At 41.5% G+C, this 25,500-nt stretch overlaps 3 protein-coding genes across 3 annotated transcripts in view; 1 reads left to right on the top strand and 2 right to left on the bottom strand.

Annotated features, from left to right (window-relative positions):
• Window positions 1-4,234, top strand: part of LOC120570306 (FAST kinase domain-containing protein 3, mitochondrial-like) — a 4,236-nt gene extending 2 nt beyond the window's left edge. Inside the window, exons 1-6 of the mRNA XM_039818582.1 lie at window positions 1-1,167; window positions 1,260-1,410; window positions 1,533-1,720; window positions 1,903-2,014; window positions 3,251-3,328; window positions 3,499-4,234. The exon at window positions 1-1,167 is cut by the window's left edge and continues 2 nt beyond it. Of these exons, the coding sequence (XP_039674516.1) occupies window positions 745-1,167; window positions 1,260-1,410; window positions 1,533-1,720; window positions 1,903-2,014; window positions 3,251-3,328; window positions 3,499-3,506 (960 nt within the window). The 5' untranslated portion in view covers window positions 1-744 and the 3' untranslated portion in view covers window positions 3,507-4,234. The remainder of the gene's footprint in view (window positions 1,168-1,259; window positions 1,411-1,532; window positions 1,721-1,902; window positions 2,015-3,250; window positions 3,329-3,498) is intronic.
• Window positions 4,235-4,716: 482 nt separating this feature from the next.
• Window positions 4,717-18,828, bottom strand: cfap65 (cilia and flagella associated protein 65). The gene is given in 35 exon segments (XM_039818583.1): window positions 4,717-5,878; window positions 6,021-6,422; window positions 6,593-6,724; window positions 6,938-7,158; window positions 7,283-7,333; window positions 7,415-7,549; window positions 7,681-7,797; window positions 8,018-8,155; window positions 8,319-8,477; window positions 8,757-8,948; window positions 9,173-9,283; window positions 9,546-9,612; window positions 9,755-9,840; window positions 9,978-10,068; window positions 10,304-10,432; window positions 10,681-10,894; window positions 11,007-11,135; window positions 11,336-11,501; window positions 11,684-11,830; window positions 12,446-12,530; window positions 12,665-12,804; window positions 12,903-13,154; window positions 13,273-13,401; window positions 13,577-13,733; window positions 13,840-14,078; window positions 14,214-14,536; window positions 14,698-14,838; window positions 15,017-15,242; window positions 15,323-15,459; window positions 16,154-16,362; window positions 16,507-16,673; window positions 17,096-17,195; window positions 17,438-17,625; window positions 18,290-18,366; window positions 18,716-18,828. Coding segments are annotated over 34 exon segments (5,334 nt in total). The 5' UTR covers window positions 18,365-18,366; window positions 18,716-18,828; the 3' UTR covers window positions 4,717-5,799.
• Window positions 18,829-19,198: 370 nt separating this feature from the next.
• LOC120570308 (motor neuron and pancreas homeobox protein 1-like) lies at window positions 19,199-22,683 on the bottom strand. The gene is made up of 3 exons (XM_039818584.1): window positions 22,085-22,683; window positions 20,813-20,973; window positions 19,199-20,513 (listed from the first exon to the last, which is right to left on the bottom strand). Exons 1-3 carry the CDS (start codon window positions 22,551-22,553, stop codon window positions 20,175-20,177), a joined length of 969 nt encoding a protein of 322 aa, XP_039674518.1. The 5' UTR covers window positions 22,554-22,683; the 3' UTR covers window positions 19,199-20,174.
• Window positions 22,684-25,500: the final 2,817 nt, after the last annotated feature.

The raw sequence follows: 25,500 nt of genomic DNA on the forward strand, positions 1-25,500 counted from the left end.
ACAGAGTGGCAGCACATGTAAACACATGTAATCTTACACAACCCATTACCCATTACGGAAGGTGAGTCGTCTATAATCTGAAAGACAGGGTGAAGTTGTTTAGCACAGATATTTTATTTAAGTTTCATTCTAAGTGTAGCCTAAAACCATGTAAATTGCATTCTTTGAAGTTGACATCTTGTGTAGCTGCTTTCTTGCAATCTGTTGACTTTACAAAGTGAAGCACTGTTTGTGAAAGCATGGAGATGCACTGACAGTGACAGAAAGGGGGCTGTTACATCACTGAGACCACAATGAAGTCCATCGCCTGTTTCTCATCGTCTGTCAGAGCGGCGTGTGAGCACACCTCTGCTTGTTCTCTTCTAAATCGGGGTCTAAATCTTTGCAGCCCAGCGGGCAGATGCTCTAATGTGGATTTCGCCGGCAAAAATGTAGTTGCGCAACAACCGCGCGTAACCGGTGTGCGTACTTTCCATAATATGCACGTAAACGCATCAGTGGCCCATCCGGTGAGTGCTGCCCCTCTCCCCACCCCGGTCACCATAACAGCGAATACAGAGGATGACCTGACCGTGTGCCGGTTTGGCAGACGCATGCAACCTAAAACAGCTGTAAGATTAGCTCCTCACCTGTCACCGTACACCAAACCACAGAGCAACAGGGCTGCACTAGTCAACATCCAGTCTCTGACTGAAGGGGAGGTGATCTCTGAGCTGTGCTCCAGGCTGGCAGGCTTCCCCAGCAATGGCAGGGCAGAGGGACTGGCCACTTTACTCGGAGCATGTGTTGAGTTTGGCCTGGAGGCCCACAGCCCCTCTAGTCCTCAGGCTGATAAATGAGTGTCTGGAGCTCTTCTGCAACAGGGACATTGGGGTGGCACAGCTGTGCCACCTGGGCGAGGTGGCACACACCCTGGAAGGCCGCCAGTCAGCCACGGCGACAGAGGTGCTGGACTCTGTAGGGGATGCTGTAGAAGAGGATGGTGTCTCTCCCAGCGAGGCTGCCAGAGTCTACTCCCTGCTGGCTTTGTGTCACGATCCTGCCAGCCAGCGGCCGAAACTCGTGCTGCAAACTTTGCACGGACACGCGCAGAGGCTGGTCCATCGGCTAAAAGCCAGTCAAGTCAGCGATATACTGCAGTGCCTGGTAAAGTTACAGCAGAGACAGGTAGGTAGAGCAGCCACTTCCTCAACTCCTCTTTGATTTGCGGTGCAGAATGAGATTCCACTTGGATGTTTTTGAACATATTTGTTTCACAGGCCATTTCCCTGGTGCTGACGCTGAGTCACAGAGCATCTCGGGTCTTCAAAGCTTTTAGTGATGATGAAGTTATTATGGTGCTCTCTGCACTGATGATCCTGGGACAGCATGATGAGCAGCTCCTGGCTGCTATGGAGAAACACTTACCAGGTGTGGTTTATTGTCCTCAACTGGGCTTAGGGAAAATGTGGCCTTTAGTCGAAATAGACGTATTATTCCTCATGCCATGTGCTATTTGAAGTTAATCCTTAAGTCCATTTGCCGTGCGTCAGGGAGGCTGGGAAAGTGTGATCCCGAGGTGATCAGCACCGTCATGGACTACTGTCTGCAAATGAGGTGCCGCTCTGAGCCAGTCTTTGAGGCTGTGGCTGAGAACTTCGTATGCCATGCTGAAAGGCACACCACCCTTCAGATAGCCAAACAGATTGTTGCCATGGGGAGACTCAACTATCTGCCACAGGTGGGGGCTGTTTATAATGTTGCAATACTGTATCTCATAAAAAAGAATTATGAAATGGAATGAGCAATGTGTAAGGCATATATATGATTATTGGAAGCGTGTGTTTGTTTGCAAATAGGCAAATAGGCTCCAGTGAGATGTTTAAAAAGCTGGAGAGCATTTTGTCAATGAGGTTTTCTCAGTTCCAGCCTCACTCCCTGATAGAGGTGTTGCACGCCTGTATCCACCTAGAACGCTTCCCAATGAACTACATGTCCAAAGTCTTCCGCCTGTACTTCCTACAGAGGCTGCAAGGTATGTAAAATGCTGCCTGTTAAAAAAAAAGAACATTATAGGCTTATATAAGTAGGCTTAATAACAGAACAGTTGCACTGGATTGTATAATGTATATTATGTTATTGTTCACTCTTTTCACCTGCTGCTGTCACTCTACAGGTAGACATTAAAGGTCCCATGGCATGAAAATTTCACTTTATGAGGTTTTTTAACATTAATATGAGTTCCCCCAGCCTGCCTATGGTCCCCCAGTGGCTAGAAATGGTGATAGGTGTAAACCGAGCCCTGGGTATCCTGCTCTGCCTTTGAGAAAATGAAAGCTCAGATGGGCCGATCTGGAATCTTCTCCTTATGAGGTCATAAGGAGCAAGGTTACCTCCCCTTTCTCTGCTTTGCCCGCCCAGAGAATTTGACCCACCCATGAGAAAGAGAGACATCATGGCTTTCAAACCAGCAAAGTGGCAGTTGGTCAAGGCCACACCCCCAACCTCCACCTTGCCCCCCCCCCTCTCCTCCTCAATAGCTACAGACACAGAAATGGCACATCCTAAGGAAAGCTCATTGTGGGACTGGCTCTAGTGGCTGTAATTCTGCACCAAGGCTGAATTTTGGGAAAGAGACTTCAGATACAGTATTAGGGGACCACTAAGGTCTATATAAAAGAGACTTCAGATACAGTATTAGGGGACCACTAAGGTCTATATAAAAGAGACTTCAGATACAGTATTAGGGGACCACTAAGGCCTATATAAAAGCATCCAAAGAGCACCATGTCATGGGACCTTTAAGCACTGTGCTTAAACGATTTAGTAGTTTCACCATTGATTTTCACTAACCTAACTGTGGAAATCATTGCCTTTGGATATTAGAATGGCAAGCTCCCTCTGTATATTTATTAATCTGGCTTTTGATTTGGAGTCATGTTATTGCATTATTGTGTGTTAATAATTGTTAATTAAATCCTTTTTTTAACCCTGGTGTTCATTTTATTCTCTTGGTTTTAACATTGTATGTTCTTATTTTTGTAAGTTTTAGTCTTGCTTTTTTTCCTCATAGATCTCTGTTTTGATTTTGTGTATTTTGTGATTTTGTTCTGTGAAGCACTTTGGGCTGCATGCTTGCATGAAAGGTGCTATATAAATAAATAAAAGTTAAAGTTAAGTATTTCATCCACAGCACAGCCTATACAACATGTCAATGTATGTAATATGTGTGTAATGTGGGTGGTGTACGTGGTCCTTGTCTGTCCTGCAGCACAGGGGGAGCCATTGGACAAGAATGCACTGGGACAGCTGACTCAGCTCCACCTCATTAGAGTGCACTTACTACTGGGTGAGCATCCCACAGCTTAATACGTTTTGTGGGTTTTAAAGTTGAAATAGTGCATGTGGGACTATTATACTGGTACAATAATAGTGCTCTGAGTGCCAGACGAAAAAATAAAAAATTGAGTCGGATAATAGATAACAGCAATGAATTGTCCTTAATGTTCTCCTCATCAGGGTCCTAGACTGCCCTTCTTCCTCCATGTGAAGAAGTTTTCCTCTGCGGACCAGGCCTTTGAGACACCTACGGAGAGTCTCCTCTACAAACAGGTCAAAGGGCCACTCGCAGAGCTGCTGGGGGCAAAGTTTTACTCCACCAGAATCTTTAGTCACTGTGGATACACAATAGGTAAGCAATAACTATAGGGATATACACTATAAAAAATAAAATGCACAACGAGATCTCTGCTGCTTTTCTCTTCCAGATCCCTTACTTTGAATTTGAGAAGCTGATAACTGAGGAGCAACAGGTCCAATATCTTCACAACAAGATCTTTCCCACCATCTTCAAGTTCAATCACTGATCTTAGTCGCCCAACCGAATATTCTTCTGTGACTTTTATTGGTTGATCCGGTTATGTTGCTGTACAAATCAAGCAATCTTCCGACGAGCTGCATGGAAATTCAGCTGAGCACACTATGTATACACTATATGAAGAAGATACAAGGCGTGGCAGAAAATGTAAATACTTTTTGTCTGTGATATTCAGATTCAGCACATACATATCCTAATGGGAGGATACTTATGTCCGGAAATAAGGCAGAATAAAACTTTCAGCAGGCATATAAGTGCCAAGTAACATAGGCATAATTTAACTGAAGGTACTGTAAAATAAATTAAAATATTTTTGTTTGTTCCCATGTTCACTTTTTTTTTTTTTGTCATTTTATGAAACAACCTGCCTTGTTTTGAGCATGGAAGGTAAAAAGAAAATAATAAATAAATAAAGAGTAAATGGATAGTGTTACAAGAAAGCTTTTTTTTAAAGTTGAAGAATGAAACGCAGCTGCTAAAGATTGTCCGTCTTAGCAGCTGTCCCTAGTACGTCCCTGGCCATTTGTGTGACTATACAGTATATGTGATGTTTGCACCTTATGATGTTGTTACACTGACTTTGCCACTGATTTCAGGGAGCAACATTTTTTAATACAGTAATAGCTACTGGCATACTTACTACATTTTTACATGATCAGGACTATTTATGATACATTTAAATAGAAAATGTGTAAATATTAAGTGTCAGTGTTGTTGCTTTGACCTTTGCCCTGTTGTGCCATTGGTGCCGGATTTTCTTTAGGGAGGGGAATTTGACCTCATTTACTGGCCAAGATGTTTGAGATGTTCGAAATGAAATATACATGAGATGCACAAATGTGTAACATTAAATATGTTTTTATTTGATATACCATAAATTGCTTTTATCCTCATTATCCTTTAGACTGGCGGTTGCTTCATCAAAACCGTAAACACGGAGAACACTTGATATCATGTACTGTATCCAAAAAATGCAATAATTAATTTCACAGTGCAAAAAAGTATTGAACAGATTTACACTACACAACAGATCTAACAGTCAATTAATGACAGCTATGAAGATATCCCTGTACTGTACAAGTACCTTAACTGTTATTGTCTGTTATTAATTTGATCAGACAGACAAAAATTGAATCAAGGCCTAAGATTAAAAAAAAGAAACAGGATTTGGACCTGACTGCAAAAAGTAAAATCCAAATTATCTGTAAATGCTGTGTGCAGTACAACTGGAGAATGAAAGCACAATATTTATATACTGTTGTCCCCTTGCATCCTCAAGCACATCCGCAAGCATACAAAATGATTCTACTTGTCAGTTTTACATGCATCTAAATGTCATTTAACAGTCTTTCAAAATGACACACATATGCAATACCCATAGCATCTTCATACAACTGAAACAACAAAATGTTTATGGAGGAGTCTGTGAGGAAGGAGGCTGCACAGACTAGGAAAGAGAGACGCATGAAAAAAGCAGTTGGGATGGAGAGAAAATGATGGATGGCACCGGGTGAGATAGAGGAAGCTACAGAGGTGTCAGGGCAAAGTCAGTCTCGCTTTGCCAGACCCTCCTCCAAAGCGTGCTGGAGGAGGGTCTGGCTACTCCACAAAGCATTCGGGGATGGGAGGAAAACGTGCTCTGGTTTATTGCCATTTCTTAGCAAAATACTAAGCAATACTACTACTAAGTTGTCTGGATTTACCCTGCAGGGATCTGAGAAAAGGTTAACCATAATCCTTAATAATAAATCGACCAGAGTTTAGAATGCCAACACAAAGGAAGCCCAAGGCAACGGATATCCGGCCTAAATGAGTGAAATCCGTCAAGGATATAGACTAGGGCAAAGTGAACATTGAAAAGAGGAATGGATGAACAAAAGTTGGATTTTAATGAAAACAGCAGAGGGAGCTGGACCTCTGGGATGATGGGTAGATGGTGAGACTTATGTCCCTGCTGATTCCTTTCTGTTTCTCAGATCTACTTTGTCCTCCTCGGCCATGGCTTTGGACGTCCTCCTGGATCTTATGGAACACACGATATGTTAGCCATTTGGTTATATCTGACATGTGCAACAAATAGAGAGAGGTAACACTGCCAGAGCTAATGTAAGGTTTTTGTGTGTGTGTGTGTGTGTGTGTGTGTGCAGTGTGTGTCTGCCTATACCTGGTTGAAAAAGGTGGCAGGATAACAGTGCGTGGATGCGCTGTAAGGACAAGCTCCCCTCTGACAGCTTCTATCATCAGGTTCTGGAGCGTGTTCAGCAAAACATCTTCACTCATGTCAGCAGGCACATGCTCAGTGTGTGGTGTGTTTTGCGTCGGGCGCCTGTTCCTCCAACATCCCGCAGTCCCCTCACTGTCCACTGTGTTGTGCTGTTCTTTCTGTCCCACTGTCCCACTCAACAGAACCTGACGTTGGTGTGTAGGGTGAGAAGGTGTAGGACAGGGAGGGGGAGGGAGGGAGGATGGAAGTGAAGAGGGACTAGTTTTTCGAAGCTGGTAGGTGATGGGCTTGGATGCCAAAGTAATCAGAGACTGGGTGAAGGCTGGATCATCTAGTATGCCACTGGAAAAGAAGAGAGGGGGAGGGCGCGCGCACACACACACACACACACACAAATACACCATTTCTTACAATGCTCTTAACCATACTTTAAATTCAATTATCTCCATCAACACTTATGCTAAAATTCCATCTAATATCAAACACTTTCTGGGTGTTTGTGTAACTGTTACCTGAGCAGAGAGGTGAGCACATGCATGGTGATGTCTCTATCAGGGCCATGTGTCGGGGGAGGCAGCCCAGCAGGGAGGGATGTGCTTGAAGAAGATGCTTCAGGTTGCTGGGGCTTGACTGAGCTGGGGCATCTTAGGAAGACAGCACAGGTGCAAATGTTTCTGCTACTACGTATAGATTGGAGATCAGGATTTTCTGGATGCTTCACAGGAGTCGCAACGTATTTTCTAAATCTAAAATAAGTCTTGAATAAGTTTTTGTATAAACATAAGTATAAAGGACATTCTTACATAAAAGGTGTGTATCAAAGTTCAGAGGTTGTAAATAGTACGAGAATGCTTTACCTATAGGGCTCATTGGACTGGTTAGGGAAGTGTGGGGGGTATTCCGGAAGCAAGTGGGAGTGTGCTGTAACCCACAGATGCAGCTGAGCAGGTTGGGGGGGTTCAGGGCATCTCCATGCTTTTGCCGTCTCTCGCTGCGCCCGCCGCTCAGCTCTTGTTAGCTTGGTACACATAGTGCCCACTGCTTCACAATTAGCACTGGCACAGATAGGAGGAAGAGTCTAGAGGGGAGGGAAAGCGAGACATAAAGGGGCAGTCAAAATGAAGCCAGCCTTTAAAAAAATGTATTTGATAATAATATTTATTCGCAAGACAGGCCTTATATTTACAACAAATGAGTACCACCTTGTATTTCCTGAGTGGTGGCCCTTTTCTTACTGGAGCTGCTACAGGTTCCTGTAACAAGACAAAGGGTGAATTTGGTGAAGAAGAAGTTACATCACTGCCAAATACATGACTTTGAATTTGAGGGAGGACCTTATCTATCAGAACTTCTGGACTTTGTGTAAGGTCTTTGTCTGTTATAGTGAATTCATCTTGCTGTCTCGCTTTCTCTTCCTCCCAACGCTGTAAAGCATCATGATAACGAGTCAGCGCTGCTTCCTGAATAACCTGGAGAGGAGAGGAGAGGAGAGGAGAGAGGAGAGGAGACCAATTCATTAAATGTTGGACTTAAATTCACTAGACTCAAAAAAAGCAGAACCCTCATGGCAGCTAATGCAGCTCTAAATCTGCTGTGTTACCTGACAGATGATATCTAGCTGATAAGCAGTAGGGTAGTCAGTAGAGGTAAAGGTAAGGGTACAAAGGGCACTCTCCCCTGGACACAGACTACCTCGATCTGGATGGATCTGCACCACCTGACACAACACACAGACACATGCAAACCTGGTCAGCAGTGATAATTTAAGACTTTCACCTGAAAGCCTGGATTGAGATGTCATTGGGCACACAGATAACAGAGAATTGTTATGTCATGTCTTTCCAAAATAACTCAGGGAGAATCCCTGATATACAACCTACGAATGACAGACAGTCCGGCACAAAGAGGATTGATCTGCGGTGTAACCCTTCCTGTACCTGCTGATTGCTCTGCTGGTCCCATGTATAGTGGACAGTGTCTGTGTGGGACACATTGGTCAGGAAGAGGATTCTTGAAGATCGTGAGCAGACAGGGATGTCACCAAGACAGACACTGTCCTCAGACAGAAATAGCACCTACACACACACACACACACACACACACACTGAGATGAATACATAGAGCCTCAAATGGTCAAAGACACAAATACAAGAAAACATATAAGGAATAGACTGTTGGTATTCAGCAGAATAAATTCAAGTTAAAAGAATAATTTGAAAAGACAAGAAGTGCTCTCACCTGTCCCGGGAAGGGCAACCTCTGGACACAGGGTTCAGATGCCTTAGTATCACTGCAGCCAAATGGGGTTGTGGAGCCCAGTGTAGGAGAATTTAACCCACATCCCTTAAATCTCACCAGCGTAGAGTGCCCATCCTGGACGTGGATAGGAATATCCATCTGGTGATACACAAAAACGGACTCAAAATCACAGAGATTGGACATGTAGGTAATGCTAATGGTGTAAATGATACGGTCATTCTAAATAATGTAATGAATAAAACAAATCATTAAATTGTTTATCTGTGTATCTAAGTAAACCAACTTCTGTGGCTGTTTCGTTACATTTCTGTTCCAGTTTTTAAATTGCTATGAACTTGATTATAATGCTATAGGCAAAACATGTACAATGGAGAGAAACATGGTGCCTACACTTTAGGCACCATGTTTTTACTTTACGTGGTACACTTTAGCCTCTAATGGAGAGAAGATCCATTCCAGCATGGCCGTTTTCCCAGGTAGGACCACTCCCTCTGGATTGAGGCAGCACAGCAACGGATGGTTAAAGTTGTCCACCTGCAGCTGTGACAACACAGCCATGTCCACCTCATAACGGACTGGCACTGCACCGCCATTGATCAGTTCATACATCTGCAGGACAAATGCCAAGTCACCTGGGTTTTGTCTAGCCTTTCAGAGAAGCTCAGGTTGTAATGTTAACAGTATTAATACACATATTTTTAATAGAGAGGAACACATTCCGGTCAAACAATGGACAATAATGGATGTCCAAACACAGTTATTACCAGTGTTTTAAGTTTAATAGAAATCTGTGGAAGCTGTTAGGCTTTATGTTGGAGAAATTAAACACGCACCTGCCTCGGAGGAGAACAGTTCCCAATAGTTACAGAAGTGAAGACATGTCGCTTGGAGGCAAAGTGGAGATAGGGTCTGTCTCTCTCCACCGTCACCCCCTGAAAGTTCAGCTGCACACAGAACCACAACACATACACATCAAGTTAAAATAAATCATCTAACTTCACCAAATTTAGTGATATATTAGATTACTGCATTTCTCAGGCCCTACAGAAAATAAAGGGGATAATACAGGAATAGCACTACTGAAGTGAAAGAACTGTGGAATTTGAAAATTTGATTCCACCAGTATAGAAAGCTAATTTTGTTTTTGTGTTGTTAGACTTGAATAAATATGGGCTTTGTGTAAATTCATATGCAGTTCTGCCTCACCAAGATCTCTCTGCCATAAGAAAGTTTAAACACGACAGGAAACCGATCTGTCCCAGCAAAGTCATGGCTGTGAAGGACAAAGTTGAGATTATTTTGGGAACATGTTATTTGTGTAAACTGATTTTTAGACAACTCTCATCCTTTCCATTATCATTAAATTTACTGATTTATCATTCTGTGCTGTTGTATCTTTTAAAATAATCTCTGACCTGTAGGTGAAGTGTACTGCCCTCTGCTGGCCAGGGAGCAAAGTTCCAGAACGGGGAGAAATGCTGAACAGATGGTTGTCTTGAACCTGTCAACGAGATGAAGATATGTATGCTTTGTGCCTGTATCTATCCAAAAAAAGTTATATTTTGAAACGTGAGAATCTCAGAACATTTTAATCACACAGTCATAGTTAAATGTATATAAAGAAAAGACAGGCCTGACCTTCATTCGGTGCAGTTCAGTGCTGCTAAACTCTCCGGTCTCGGCCCAGTACTCCAACTCTATCTGTTGGTCCTCTGGGAACAAGAATGCCCTAATATTGAAGAGAAGCCCAAAAATCAGTAAATCAAAGATTTAAAGATTAGAAGAAACACAAGTCTATTCAAATTGTCCCTATCAAGCTCAATTTCTAAGAGTATAACCTGTATTTTCATTATCAGTAAAATGGAAAATGATTAGCTGTATATGACGTCTGGTCTGTTATTCAGCACTGTATACATAAATTGAGCAATTTTTGACAACATTTCTACAGTCTGCTTTTTACTTACCAGTTTACAGGGATGGAGCCAGGGTTGTGAAACATCAACACAAACGTTGAGGGCTCTGAAGTCAGGGGAGAGGCACTGAAGTTAAAATCCAACAGGACTTTGGTGAAGATGGAAGGAGAACTGCTCAGACTAGAGGCAGGAAGAGCAAACATGGTCATGCACACACCACATCCTGACAATGTAAATACAGGATATATATTCAAACAAATATCATTTAAGTATTATTTCATTCTCTTTTGTAATAAATAAACAATCAAATTATGATAGTAAATATGGAATGAAACACAATAATGATGACATTCAAAACATGAATCTATCATGATCTGTATTTTTATATACATATATTTAATTGAGTATTCATATATTGTGCCCCTAACCTGTGCCTGGTAGGGGTTCTGTAAATGAGTTCTGCAGGGGAGGGGTTGGACAGCATGTGCTCATTGAGTCTGTCCAGTGAGAAGAGTTTCCATAGATGCACCTTGCTGAGGCTGCCCACACTGCCACCCCCCCACACATCAATCACCTGGAGGGTGGGAAACACACCGTGAGCTCGCACTTCACACACTGTTTGGGGAGGGGATGACACAAACCCTAGGGAGAGAGACAGATAGATATAGAAAGCAAGAGAGCAGTAAGTATCAAGTAATGGAAAACGAAAAGGCAGAATATATTCAGGTTTGTATTGTCTGTGTTTTCTATCTACCACTGGCATTCAGCATCTGGTAGCTGATGGTCCACAGGTACTGGGCTCGTCTGTGTGGCCTGACAGTGGATCGGAGCAGCATTGTGGCGTGTGAGGCGATGGTTCCCCTGTCACAGTCCAGCTGTAGGGCTAAATGGCCAGACAGGACACAGCTGATCTATAACACTGGTTCAACTACTGTATATCTGTATCACTTGTAGTCAGCAGTGACGACTTTTCATTTGCCTTACTGACAAATGCCCATGCTAAAGTCTACTCTGCTAAGAGCTGATCAATATCATGTAAATACAGTACACAAAGGACAGTAAGGACCTCACAAAAGAGAATACCATTTGGCTCACTCTCGGGGTCATAAGTAAGTTCCTCATCCAGAAGTATCTGCTGTACAGAGAGACTAAAGGAGACAGGACAGGGGCTGTTGTTCACCAGAGGAACCTGAATTGACCGATAGCTTCCAACCAGAGTCTCCCCAACATCCAGAACTGCTTTCTCTGCCTGGGGAGTTAAAAAAAAACATGCACACAGTGCTTTGCTTGGTTCATTTCAAAAGTAATTCATGCTCCAAAAGATGAGTGCGACACTCATTTGAAATTTTCTTGAAAATTGACATATAGTTCCAGTACTACATACAGTACACTACACACATAAAAAATCACACAAGACAAAGACAGCCCCACCTCTATGGAGCCTTTCGCACCCATCCCCACCACATTAAGGGTAAGGTGTGACTTGTTACATCCAGGAGTTTGGATCGGCCAGAAGGTGAGAGTGGGTTTGAGTGTGTATGTTTTTTCTGCCAGTGGGCTGAAGGACCATATCTGAACCTGTAACATCAACCAGTCACAAACAAAAAGTTAAAAAAGGTAAATAAAGTCAGTTGCTAAGTTCAGTCAGGACCACTTTGTCAAAATAGATTCATTCATCTGCAATTTGTATTTGGCGGTATGGCTCTGTTCTGGGGCCTCCCCGCACTTCCACGTGCATATGTGGAAAGCATGAGGCAGGGAGAGCACACCTCCCTGCCCTTCCATGTGCATGTATGGAAAGCCTTAAGTGGGGGGAGCAGCAGTGCAGGATCCCCATAGGGTACAGAACAGAGCAGCATCAATGATAGAGACACGACACTGATTAAGTCAGACAACGTTAATTTAAAAGGAGGAGCTGGGGTGGAGGTGGGTTGCAAGCGCTAGCAGAAATGCAGCAAGGTAGGCTGGGAAAAGCAGTTTGAATAGAGCAAGCTATTTGGAAATCCAATCAAAAGAGGGAATCAGCTGAGCCATCAGCTAGTGTGCTGTCTTAGGAACTCCATGAGCTGAGATAATAGCCGAGCTTGACTCCGTGACATGCCAGAACTTACGCTATGCTTCATATTTGTTTTAAAATCACTTGCACAATATCTGCTTGCATTAAATGTATGTATGATTCTTTCAGCCTCTCACCGAGCTCTCATTGGGATGCAGTTCCCCAGCATCTGGTTCAACAGAGATAAGCTCCTGCTCTGGCTCTGGAATGCTCCATTGGAATCTATCATAAAGCACAATCACAGAAAGCCAGCTGTAGACAAGATTAATGACGCTGGGAAAAGTCCAGACAACAAACAATACATGGAAAAATGTCCCAAGTACAGCACTGGAATAACAACCATTATGGCAACGAACCGTAGAGGTAAGCGGCTGAGGTTTCTGATGTGGTGGGAACGCTGCGTCTGTGAGCCCACGGCTGTTGGCTGGAAATATAAACTGTTGTCTCCTTCCAGAGACATACACATCTGTTCCACAACACTGACAACTGTCAATTCCTAAAGGACATATAGACATTTGCACAGATAAAATAACCTGCATGCACAGTGTGGTGAGTGCTACGGCTTTTGTCCTCCGTGTGTAGTGTATATAGTACCTTTGTGTGTTTAGCTGCATTGAGCCGAAGGTGTAAACTGAACCCCTGTTTAGGACAGTCTTCTGTGGGAGTTGTTCTGAGCACGAGGATTTGGTGACTCCCAGGCTGGATCAGACCACAGCTCGGCACAACAAACACAGATTCTGCCAAGGCAGGGTTTAAACTGTGGTCCAGACAGAAAGTGAGGGGCAGGTCTCCACAATTCTGGAGGAGCACTGTCTGATGGGAAAGAATACTAAGCGCTGGAAACACCTTGAGAGAACAGAATATTACAGTTACCAGAGAGTGACAAAACTATACATAAATGAGAGACTCAGAAAGAGTAAGATATGCTGTAACATTTGTGTTCTTTCTCATGCTTGTGTCTCACCACTCGAGGGGGCATCAGAGAGCAGTTTGGGATGAAATGCTCTTTGCCTGGCTGAAAGGAGTGGCCTATGACTCTGACAGTCACACACCAGGGTGGTAACAACACTTGCTCCTCTAGGTCTTGATTGTCCTGCAGCATCCAGAGAAGGAAGAGAAGAGTGGCAGCAAAACTTCTAGCATGAAATTGTTTTTCTTTCATGGTCAACAGAGATTGGAGACACATTTTGAATGGACATGATGTTTGAGACAAAAAGAAAAGCACAATCACTTGATGTGAAGGAATTTTTACTGTAGATCATTATTACCTTATAGAATGCAAAGCATTCGAGTTGCGCTCCGTGCAAAGTATTGAGCTGCTTAGGGTCATAGGTCACCCTGAATGAGGTGCACTTCAGTGGAGCCAACTCACATAATGGAGGAGAGACAGTGAACGGAGAGTCTTGGGCAACAGTCCACACCAGGCTGGAGCAGAATCACATGCAATAGTAAAACCAGATTGAGCAAGAAAAACAGATATTTTAAACATGTGCCATAGTGAGATGTCACAATCCAGTGCAAGCATGAATACCTGAGTTTCTCCCTGGTGTGGTTGGTGATGGAGACAGGCTGAGAGGAAGTGGATGAAGTAGACAAAATGGAGGACATTTTGTAATTAAACAGTAGCTCACTGGGCATCAGAGACACATGTAGAGACGACAAAGAAGAGCTGGAAGAGAGGGGATCCATGCACCCCAAGCAGGATTGGTAATATTCCTCCATGGGATTTCTGTACACAACACCAGCACTGTCTGGTTTCTGGGGTGACTGCTAGAAAAGGACACAGAGAAAGAGTCAGACAGACAATACCCAAACCTATACTGTTCCCCTTACTGGTTACATCTAGTATCCATGTGTGATTTAATGTTTTCTGATATTTAAAATCTAGACAAATCAGCAATTTGCCTCCTCCACTGGGCAGAGCGCTCCCTGTTGGTCCAAGTGTACATTGTGATCCTGCTGCATGTCACTGGGAGTGTCTTGCAGGTCCTGTCTGTGATACCAGTGGAGCTTGTAAAGAACCAGGTGCTCAGGTTTCAGTATGGCTGGTTGCTGGAGCTCTGAGTGACAGGTACCAATCAGGTCAAGGAACATGGGGTCCTACAGGGGAGATTCGACATATCTAGGTAAGTAGAATAAACAGTCTTGATGGTGTGTGTGTGTGTGTGTCTGTGTGTGTGTGTGTGTGTGTGTGTGTGTGTGTGTGTGTGTGTGTGTGTTGTGTGTGTGTTTTTTTTTTTTTTTTTTTTTTTTTTTTTTTTTTTTTTTTTTTTTTTTTTTTTTTCTTTTTTTTTTTTTTTTCCCCTCCCTCTTCCCCTTTCTTTCTTTTTTTTTGTTTTCTTTTCTTTCCCCCTCTTTTTTTTTTTTTCTTTTTTTCTCTTCCGAAAATTGTTCCCGCATAGAATCGAGGCCATAGGAAGAGAGCACCTCGAAAAGCAAGAATTAACCACTGCTACTGTCTGAACGACTGCTCCCCCTTCCTCAACACAGCCAAAGTCCACCACAGAGGAGGACAAGGAAACGTTGGGACCTAGTTACAAAAATAAATCATGTTTGTATTCATGTATCCAATTGTATATTCCCTTCCTTTTTCATTTAAAAAAAGTTGGAGAATAATGCTAGTACTTATCTGCCTTTCTAAGATTGCAAAACATTTTTTTTTTATATATATAGATTGTGTATGTTTGTGACTTTCCGTGTGCCCCTACCTACACAGTTTCCTGTGAGTTTGATCAGAGTTTCATTGAGCGCTCCTCTACATTTTAGAGATAAGTACTCAACAGAGACACTATCCACCACAGCAGGAGTATAGGTGACTGTAGCCCGTAGTGATCCTCCAGGCGCCACCTTACCCCTGGGCACATCACAGCTGAACAGTGACCCCAACAAAGGCGCCCCACTGGACAGTTGTGAAAGAGAGAAAGACGCAGTTACCTAGAGGAGAGAGGTGACAAGAGAGATCAGATGGAAGGTAACTGAGAGTGTACATTTCTGTATCTTTGTGTACTACTCACAGGGGAGGGGTTAAAGATGTAAAAGTGTTTCTGCAAACTCTGCCCGACTGCAACAGAGCCAAAGTGCAGCTCTTTACCACACTGTTCTTTTTCATCCATGGTACCTGGATTTCTCAGCTGAAGACATGGGTATTTAGCTGAAAGGAAAAGCAGAGGCAAGAAAAGAGGAGAGTGAGAGTACTGGTTCCTCATCTCCTTTTAAACAGTATTCTGAGAATAACTACATACCCCCTTGCCACATGGTTCAATCAATAATACAGATGCATATCAGTATAGCTGCAAATAAAGCAAATATGGAACATATGTCGTTGCTCAAATTTGCATGGTTATACACAGTCAGACTGGAGAACAACTGCGTAAAATCAGTGGCTTAAATTCTTTGCTTTACGGTCAGATCAGTCATTTTTTTTTAATGATATATTGTTCACAAACATAAATAAGGAATGGAGTTCTACATTAAAAATGAGCATTTATTGTTTTTGTGGTGCACTTTTTTCAATTTTACTAATATCACTGATGTAACAAAACCAGCAATCAAGCTGAGAGAAAGTTGTATTATTTGATTCTGGTAGTAGGCCAACACCAGCTGTTTACATTTGGATCACAAATTGTGGCCCAAACTGTAATTGTCTAGGTACTGATCACAGTCTATGGTACTGATTTATGGGTCAGTCTATGTTGTCAAAGCTGGTTTATTGGTTGGTTACCAAAGCTGGTTACCAAAAGTTTATTGGTAACCTTTCAAATCTATTTAACTTCATATACTGTATCAAAAATCTGTCTGGATCTATTAATCTCATGTTGTCCTGTCTCATCTTATAGTTGAAGTACCTAGTCCCTGCAGCAGCACAGTGCAGCAGCTGTCTGCCTTGTCCCCTTCTTCTCCAAACTTGCAGTTGGCCTGTTGCTGGTACACCAGTGCCTCTTGTGGTTGGAAGAGCACAGTGATGTGACACTCCTGGCCAGGCTTCAACAGGCCTTGCTCAGGGCTTAGTTGGAACGGTGCTGTGCACTCCCACTGGAAGCATGTCTGAAGTTTACTGTGGGAAGAAAAACACAAACATAAGAACATGAACACACAAACACACTAAGTATATTCATACAAAGCATTCTGGTTTCTTTCTTCCCAAGTTATTTATCCCACCCACTTTTCTGCATTAGTCTCAACACACACTCCTATGTACCTGACATTTTTCAGCAGGAAAGTAGTCGTAGTAGAGTTTTGAACAGCACAAAATGGCAGCAGCACAGAGTCAGGCACCTCCAGGGCATGACAGGGAATGGTGGCACGGAGGCATACTTGGAAACTGACATCTTTACCTTGAAACTCAATGCTGTCTTCATACTCACACTGTCCCGACAGACAAACAGACACACCAACACAGATAGAAGACATGAAACACGAGGAGTAGGTCATGTTACATCTCTATTATATGAATAATAATCTTTCATCTTTTTAAAGCCATACGGTATATGCTTCTTGTGGTGCTGTAAGTCACTTTGTTCAACTTTTTCTGCTCAACAAAGAGTACAGAATCATAAAAAATAATAATGGTCTAGAATGATCTTAGTTCCTTTTTGTTGCAATGGTCCCATCTCCCTCACACTAATTATATTTTTTTGACTTACAGTATCTGACCATTTCTAATGTTAACACTGCAAACATATTTGTCTAGAAGTTTGAATTCAGCCCACATTAAAAAGCCCTGGAACACAATACTTTCCAAAATACTGATAAGATATATTAATTAATTAAAGTTTGTGATGCATTACCCTCTGTAGTGGTCTAAAGCTGATTGGCATGGAGAACGAAGTCCCCGGGCTAAGAACAATTATCTGGGGAATCAAGGTGAAAAACTTGGACAGTGGCGGCCTGTGAGGGGACATAGAAAGGATAGTTTACATAGCATTACTTGAAAGTAAACAATAACCCATAATTTGTGTGTGTGTGTGTGTGTGTGTGTGTGTGTGTGTGTGTGTGTGTGTGTGTGTGTGTGTGTGTGTGTGTGTGTGTGTGTGTGTGTGTGTGTGTGTGTGTGTGTGTGTGTGTCTTTGTGAATATTTGAGCTTATGTTTGTATGCATATGTGTGTGTGTCCATGTGTGTTTGTAAGACCTGACGTGCAGCTTCTGCAGCTTGCTATGAATATTCTTTAACACTAATGTCTCAGTGAACTCTCCTCCCAGGTCCCAGTCCTCCCAGACCAGCTCTGGCTTCAATTCCAACCCTAAGAAGCAGCTTCTTTGGCTGGAAGCTTGTCGCCGGTACCTTCCACCCCGTTGCCTCTGGTGAATCCCTGGATCCTGCCGGGTGGGATATTGCAGGAGAACATTTAGTGTGTGATGTTTTTTTCAGAGTTTTAATAGCTATACTGATAGCTATATAAAAAAAGCCCACAATATCTACAAGCAGTGAGTTGTGTAATTCAGACAAAAAAATGTTGTGCCAAAAATATATTGTGGGAAAGACCAGTAAAAATGGATGGAATCATTCATAATCAAAATGTTTTTTGCACGTGTCATTATATCAGAACAACTTCTTTTTTTTAATAAAATGAGGTCAATTTTACTTTAGTGCAGTGTCCACCAGTAGAAACCAGCTAATGTGTAACTGCTGTAACTGTTTAAGGATTTCTTACAGTCAATGTTTAGGACACACAAAGTAGACTTAGCTATGTTAACTGTGATACATTTAATTAATAAGGACTTCCTGGTTGTTTTTTTCTTGTAGGGATATATACATAGGCAGAGAAGAAAGTCAATATAATACATACATACTATAATACATAGTTATGTATTATTCATGGGCCATTTTGCTTATTCAGGGACAGGGAGGAATATAGTAACTGATCAAATTGAACACACTGGTTCAATGAGACCAAATATAGCTATGTTACAAAGGAAAAGTTGATCACAAGTTGTAGCTAGCTACATTATGACAAGCTGTTTCTATCCAAACTTTAGTTACTTTGATATTCTTCCCAGAGGGCTTCCATTTTGCTCCTGAAGCCAAGGGGTCAGGACCCAGAGACTCAGCTAACATGCCTGGAAAATGACAAGAAGACATTTAGCTACCTAGCTAGCTAGACATTTACAAAGTATTAAATAACGTTACAGGAAAGTTAACACGATTTCTAGGATTTGTTATTTCGCACAGTTGACACATGTATTAACGTTACAGTCTCATCCTAAGAAGTATTTAGCTAAACCATAGCTAAATAAAACCACTTTGAGAGAGCGTTTTGGAATAAATGTAAATAAAGACCATAACGTTAGCTAGCTAGCTATTAACGTTAGCTAACAGGGAGTAATATTAGAAAGCTGACAGCTTAAACATATTACAAATTAAACCGAAACTAAACATTGCTGGTCTAACAGACTAACGTGTCCTTACCTTATAAACGTTAAAATGCCAAACGATAAAGCTCACAACTTTATATTCTTTCCATTTTAGCTAGTTATAAAACCCCCGCTTATATTAGCTACAACAGTCATCGGAATGGGTGTCTAAGGTTTGTCAACCACGGCGTTACCAAGGCGACAAACAATTGTTTGAAATCACCATAGTAATTACGGCAGCTGAGGATGGACAAATGCAATTCGCAAACTGGTTATTACTGTTAATTATAAAACCTGGGGAGTGTTTACATGTATGACATGTAATACCCAACATCGTATTACATGTCATAAGAAGTTATGGTAGGCTATACAAGTAGTGTCCATGAATTAACGACACTACCAAATAATTCACCCTCCAACCAGAAAGTCACTCATGTTACTTCCTCTTGTTACAAATATGAATATCCCTTTATAGACTGAACTTATTGGACTCAACACACATGAATTAAATTTTATTTTTCAAATTATTCCTCTCGACAAAAAACACTATTATTGCTTTACAAGTAAAATATATTAAATTCTATAATGTTAAATTACTGTATATTGACAATGACAACATAACACACTTAATATGAGAATAGTTTACAAAATACAGGGAAAATGCCATATCAACAGTACATTTTAAATACCATACATTACATGCAGCCATGTCTTTGTGGATGTGTGGTTTTAACTAAATATAACATGCAGTTTCAACAAGATAATACAAAACAAAGAGTTAAATATTATACAACAAAGATCCATGACCACACAGTAAAAAAGCCTACAATAGATTTTTTTCTTTGCCACCCCTAATGCCCTAAATCATTAACTGGGTGAAAATGAATCCATTATTTGTAAAGTCTTGCCTCATTAAAAATTTAAAATATGAAAAGTTACAAATATTGGTGGAATATTTGTCCAGCATTTGTAACAATGTAACACTGACACTCTTCACAACACGAGTCTCCAAGTTAATGTTTCTTTTTCTGCATCCACTACCTTCCATGAAAGTGCTGTCCCACCCCACCCATGCATACATGCATACAGTTTTATATTTATAGATAAATCAGTTTATTGCAGATGAAAGGACAGGAACATGCTTTCTGTGTGTTTGCACTGTTTAAATCACAAGTAAATCATGCACAAAAATGCCCATTATACCTCAGAATTATTTGTTGATTCTGAAGTCATAACTCAGATGGACTACTGACCATTAAACCATTAAATGTCCAGGTAAAGATGGCATTATTCTGGTTGGATGTCATCAGTTTTCATACCCAGCCCAATGTGCAGATGTCAACTTACCCTTTTGGTAATTCGGGAGCTCCAGGTACAGACTATGGGTTGGGGTGTGAAAAATTAGATCTCCACTTCATTCCACCATGTTTGTGCACCTGATTGCAATGTGTATTGTCTGCTCAAGGGTAATAAATATAAAAAGACATACAATTAAGGCATGCTGAACTTTAGAACTATGGGAAAACCCCACTTCTTGTTCTTGGGCCTCCCTCCTCCTGCTCCTCCTCTTCTAAGTATGAACTGTAGTTTCCTGTTCCTTCTCCAGCATGCCTCATGAAGCCTACAGATCCTAAGGAACCCGCCCTCAGCACTTTTCTCTCCTCTTTTTCATCCTCATCATCCCTTTCTATCTCCTCTTCATCCTCCAGGCTCGAGCTGTGTGAATCGCTCTGAGGCTTGGCACTGTCTAAATCCATTCCAGGTCTTTCTGTGTGTGTCAGTGGCGTTGCTTGTTCCTTAGCTTTGCGACTTCTCTTCCACTTCATACGTCTGTTCTGGAACCAGATCTTAACCTATAAGTGAAAAACAACAGGAATGATGTTAAACAGTGCAAACATATTTAGTTGTGTGATCAGGGTGCAAAACGTGTTATTCTTCTCTTAAAGTATTTGTTTCTGGGGAGGAGACTAATGTTAAAAACAAAAAATTAAAAAATAAAGCAGGACACCATTACCCTGTCTTATATAAGGATGGAGGTATAAGCTTAATAACTGCAGAGACTATGAATGATGGGGATAGAGGGACACACACACACTAAAATAATGTTCCAATAATTCAATACATTATATCCTTCAGACTCTGACTCTCTCACCTGAGTCTCAGTCAGCATGAGGGAAGTGGACACCTCAAAGCGTTTAGGCCTGGACAGGTACTTGTTGAGCTTGAACTGGTTTTCTAATTCCAGCAGCTGCTGGCTGGTGAAAGCTGTCCTGGGCCTCCGACACTTTCCAAACAAACCTACTTGGGCCGGGGCTGAGAATGGGGAAAAAGAGAGAGGCACACAAGGGTTATTCTCTGCAGATTTACATTTTCATCTTTTTCTGTAAGAGTACAATACCTCTAATACTATTATTATGGATATTGGGTTATAATCAACTTAGGCAAACAGTAGCCTACAAGTCATAGAAAGACAAAAGGAAAGAAAATATTCATTTGATAAATATTTTCCTAAACAATCTTCTAGTTTGGTTTCCCTAAATCACTGGTTGGATGCTAGGCCTGTCTGTCTTCCTGCCTGTAGGCCTATATCTTGTTTTCTCTCTGCCCGTTAACATTTATTGCCATGATGCGAGGTCGTGGTGAGAGGATATTGCTATGGAGGGGTAATAAACCATCAAGGGGGACCATTTCCTTAATGAAAACACTATAAATGTTATCAACTGATTAAGTAGGTCTATTTCAGGTGTTACCTTTACCGTAAATGCTGTGCATTATTTTTTTTGAGATATTGTCCTTAAGAGACAGCATATCAATGTCACGGGCCTTTCAAACCTAATACCAACACACAGGTGTTAGGAGGCTACATTATTAAACTGGCTGCTGCCCCATTACTAAGAGTAAACAAAAAACATACAGCATTGGCATACATTAAATAACATGTTTAATTAAAAGGGAAACAAAGGTATGATCCATTTGATTTTAATTAGGTCTAAGCTGTAGTAGACCTATATAACATTTAGAATAAAAAACAGATTTGTAAGTAAATTAGCCTATAGCCTAAATGTATTTTTTTATATATGCATTTGATGAAATAATAACAAGAAACAAAAGATGCATGCATGTCTTAAAAAAAAGTCTAAATAAAAAGATGTTGTGAAGAGAAATATTTAATAAGCTATTTACAATTATGTAAATATACTACTCTGTATTAGCCTTAGTATTATTACTATTAGGCAAATATTATTATCAATATTATCATTATTCTTTTAAAGCTTAGCCAACTATGACCTTTGGATCATCCATGTCATTTTTGTCACAAATTCAGAGGTGGATAATGATGCATTTTGGTTCTCTCAACATCTTAAGTTACAGGAAGTAAGAATGATAAAGTTTATAACTGCAGGAGACAGGGAGATCCGCTTACCTCCATATTCTCCGAGTCTGGGTATCATCATCCCGGCTCTGATCCACGGCTCCAGAGTAAGCGTCGCGGCCATGGTGGCCCCCTTCAGCTGCTCAGGATATGGTTGGACCAGCTGTGTGAAACCTGGGTACATGAAGGCGGGGTGCTGGCCTCCGAGGGCCGCCAGAGGATACATGGAGCCCGGGTGCATTCCGAGGAGACCCCCTTGGTGCAGAGCAGTGAATCCTGACTGGGACAAGCTGAAGAGCTGCGCTTTGGATAGGACTCCTGGCGGGACAGGAGAGCAGTCTTTTGGGTTTGGATGCGGGGAAGGCGTCTCTGAGCCGCGGTTTGACACCGGGCTGCCGCCGGGGCTTCTGCTGTAATACAACCCCGGGGACGCACCATCGCTGTCCCTCCTCTGTTCCACGTCGTGCGCCAGTAGCGCATCAATGCGAAAGTTTGTAGATTTCTCCATGGTGGTAGTCATTCTGTCCCACGATGAACTTTGAAGTGAAGTGTCTCTAATATCTGAACACTCTGTAATATCTAAAAGTTAAGAGAAACTTCTAAAGAAACTGCTGAGGAAATGTTTTCTTTCTGACCCACTCCACTTAAGCCCTGTGCGTTAAACCCACTTCACTCACTCCAAGGAGAAATTACTCGCACCCGATAGCGCTATAAAGTCTGCTCTGCTGTGATTGGCCAGAGCCATGTGGCGCAGGGGCAGGGTTAACTCTTTCTTCTGAAGGGTTAATAGGCATTTGTGCACTCATGCATCAGCAGTAGGCCTATATGTTGAATTCTAAATTCCAAATTCTAGTCAATAAGTTAACACACTGTCACACACACACACACATACACACACACACACACACACACACACACACACACACCTTGTATTCAAATGTGAGACACAATTGAAAACTGTATTGCGTTAATTACTTGAATCTCACTTTAGAGGGATGACAAAATGCATCATTTTACAACTATAAGTCTTCATTAAATTTTATTGCCTGCTAACGTTGACAGAAATCCAACAGCTCTTATCGGTGGTTGCTGCCAAGATTATCGGTCATCACCACACCATGGAGCAGATAAAGGGGCAGTAAACTGACAGAGAGCAAACTCATTTTCTCTCCCTGCCGACCAGAGCCACACACAAAGCATGCACAGGTGAGACAAAATCCTGTAGCAGTTGTCTGGTGTTTACTTAATCACGACTCACCTCATAATATGCAAGGATTCTTACAAAAAAGGTAGTGAAATATACATGTGCACATGATAGTCCGTAATTTGATGAAACTGTTTTCCATATGCTGGTTGCAACAGTACATTGCAACATTTCATACATTACTGTCTTCCTGTCAACCTAAGATGATTCCTTACTGATTTGGAAAGTTGCCTCCATCTAAGGCTTCAGTTGGACCTAGTCAGTTTCACTTACAGTGTCCAAATTGCGTCTATCTGCCACAGTTTTACCAGAGGTGATTTCCTGCTGGTTTATACAGGACTGATAAGAGACTGTCAGAGGCCTGGGAAAACAAACTGCTCTCACTTCAAAGACAAACACACCAACACCTGCTGAACTACCCAACACATAAACTTAACGGCCTATGGGTGCATATGTGTGTGTGTGTGTGTGTGTGTGTGTGTGTGTGTGTGTGTGTGTGTGTGTGTGTGTGTGTGTGTGTGTGCAGGCATGTGTGTATACTGCATGACCGTTAAGGCAAATGATTGAGTATTATTAATATGATCGGTTTTTATACATTAGGAGTCTTCAAAAATCAATGTTCTCCATGTTGCACAACGTGTTTTTTAATAACAGCCATTGTAGAGTTAGTTTAATGAACTCACAAGTACTGATAAAGTATCTCATTTAACACATACAGACATATACGCATGAAGAGGCTATGATGTTCCATGTTTAAAGTCATCTCACAGGAGACACAGGTCAATAATTCACAAATTCCGTCATCAATCCTTACTAAGAATCACATAGACACATGGATGTATTCACATAGACCACAGGTAGACCCTAGTAGGGTCAACAGCACAGCTATATAGAAAACAATGGCTGCGGAAAGGGGACAGACTGGATACTTTCTAAATCATGTTTCTCATTTGTTAATCTGGTAATGTTATCATGCAGCTGTTGACATAACCAATTGTTTGGGTCTGTGAGAATATGAAGTATAATACAATAAGTGCAATCAATCTATTGGATACACAAAAAGCAACAAGAAAATCTGCCTTGTTCTGTCATTTAGTAGTGAAAGTCATGTTTGATCTGCAAAGTCCATAAAGCAACTTAGGATATACATTGAAGCATGAAGCATAACAGTTTTTTAAATCTCTTTTCTTATAGTTTTTTAACAACAGGAAGTAATTCAATTGCAACTTAAAGTTTAGCAAATCTTACATGGCATTATTAATGACTAACTAAATGCTTTATTTGTTGGCGATTAGGTCATTTTTTCCCCACTGCCCTTGGGAGTCAGACTGGTCACATTAATGCGTGAAGTATCAGGACAGGACTAAGGTTGAAAAGCCAGCTATAAAATAATTAATACTCTGGGATCTGTTCTGCATTAGACAAGGGTGGATATATTTCACCATTTAATAAAGTTTGTACAGCATATGTTGATATCCTAGCACAAACATAACATAGACTGAGATAAAATTCTGCCGATATAAAGGATACATCATTTGAAATTTCACACCACTAAGAGATAATATAATAGTAATATATTTGAATTATGATTTATGGTCATTAGATTGCCATTTAATAACCCATAACAAAAGAGTCTTTGTATTCACATTTCCCATGCACATACTGTATATACTCACAAGTAGATAGCAGTCATACTATGATACTTTGTACAGTAATGTACTCCGATCTGACGATGGAGCTATCAGCTGTTTGAGGTTGAACTAGTCTATATCCACGAAGTTCCACTTCCGAGATTGCTCCGGTGCCGCAGGAAATTCTGCCGGATGCATGTCTTTTTGCCAATGTTCTTTTTGTTACCTTCCGCTTTCTTTGTTGTAATTTTAAACTCCGTTGCATTTATGAGGACTATGGTTAACTGCTCCTCAGATCTCTGCAGGGTAAGTCCAGACAGCTAGCTAGACTATCTGTCCAATCAGAGTTTTCTCTTGCACACCTAAAACAACTTTTGAACGTACACGTTCCACCAAAACAAGTTCCTTACCGAGGCTATTTTGCAGCAGCTCCAAGCAGAGCTTAGCGCCGCCCAAGACGATTGTGATTGGTTTAAAGAAATTCCAATAAACCAGAGCATATTTTTCTCCCATCCCGGAATGCTGTGTGGACTAGCCAGACCCTCCTTCGCAGCGCTGTGTATGAAGGTCTGGCAATGTGAGACTAAGGTTGAACTATCTATATCTTTTCTGTTCAAAATGGAAACATTGTT

The sequence above is a fragment of the Perca fluviatilis genome, chromosome 12, assembly GCF_010015445.1.
Source record: "Perca fluviatilis chromosome 12, GENO_Pfluv_1.0, whole genome shotgun sequence".
NCBI classification, from domain to species: Eukaryota; Metazoa; Chordata; class Actinopteri; order Perciformes; family Percidae; genus Perca; species Perca fluviatilis.

Excerpts from the sequence above, each read along its gene's own strand:
- LOC120570308 (XM_039818584.1), bottom strand. The coding sequence starts at position 22,553 with ATGACTACCACCATGGAGAAATCTACAAACTTTCGCATTGATGCGCTA. Across the intron at positions 20,974-22,084 it reads CAGACTCGGAGAATATGGAG|CCCCGGCCCAAGTAGGTTTG; the intron begins GTAAGCGGATCT and ends CCCCATTCTCAG. Across the intron at positions 20,514-20,812 it reads TCATGCTGACTGAGACTCAG|GTTAAGATCTGGTTCCAGAA; the intron begins GTGAGAGAGTCA and ends TTTCACTTATAG.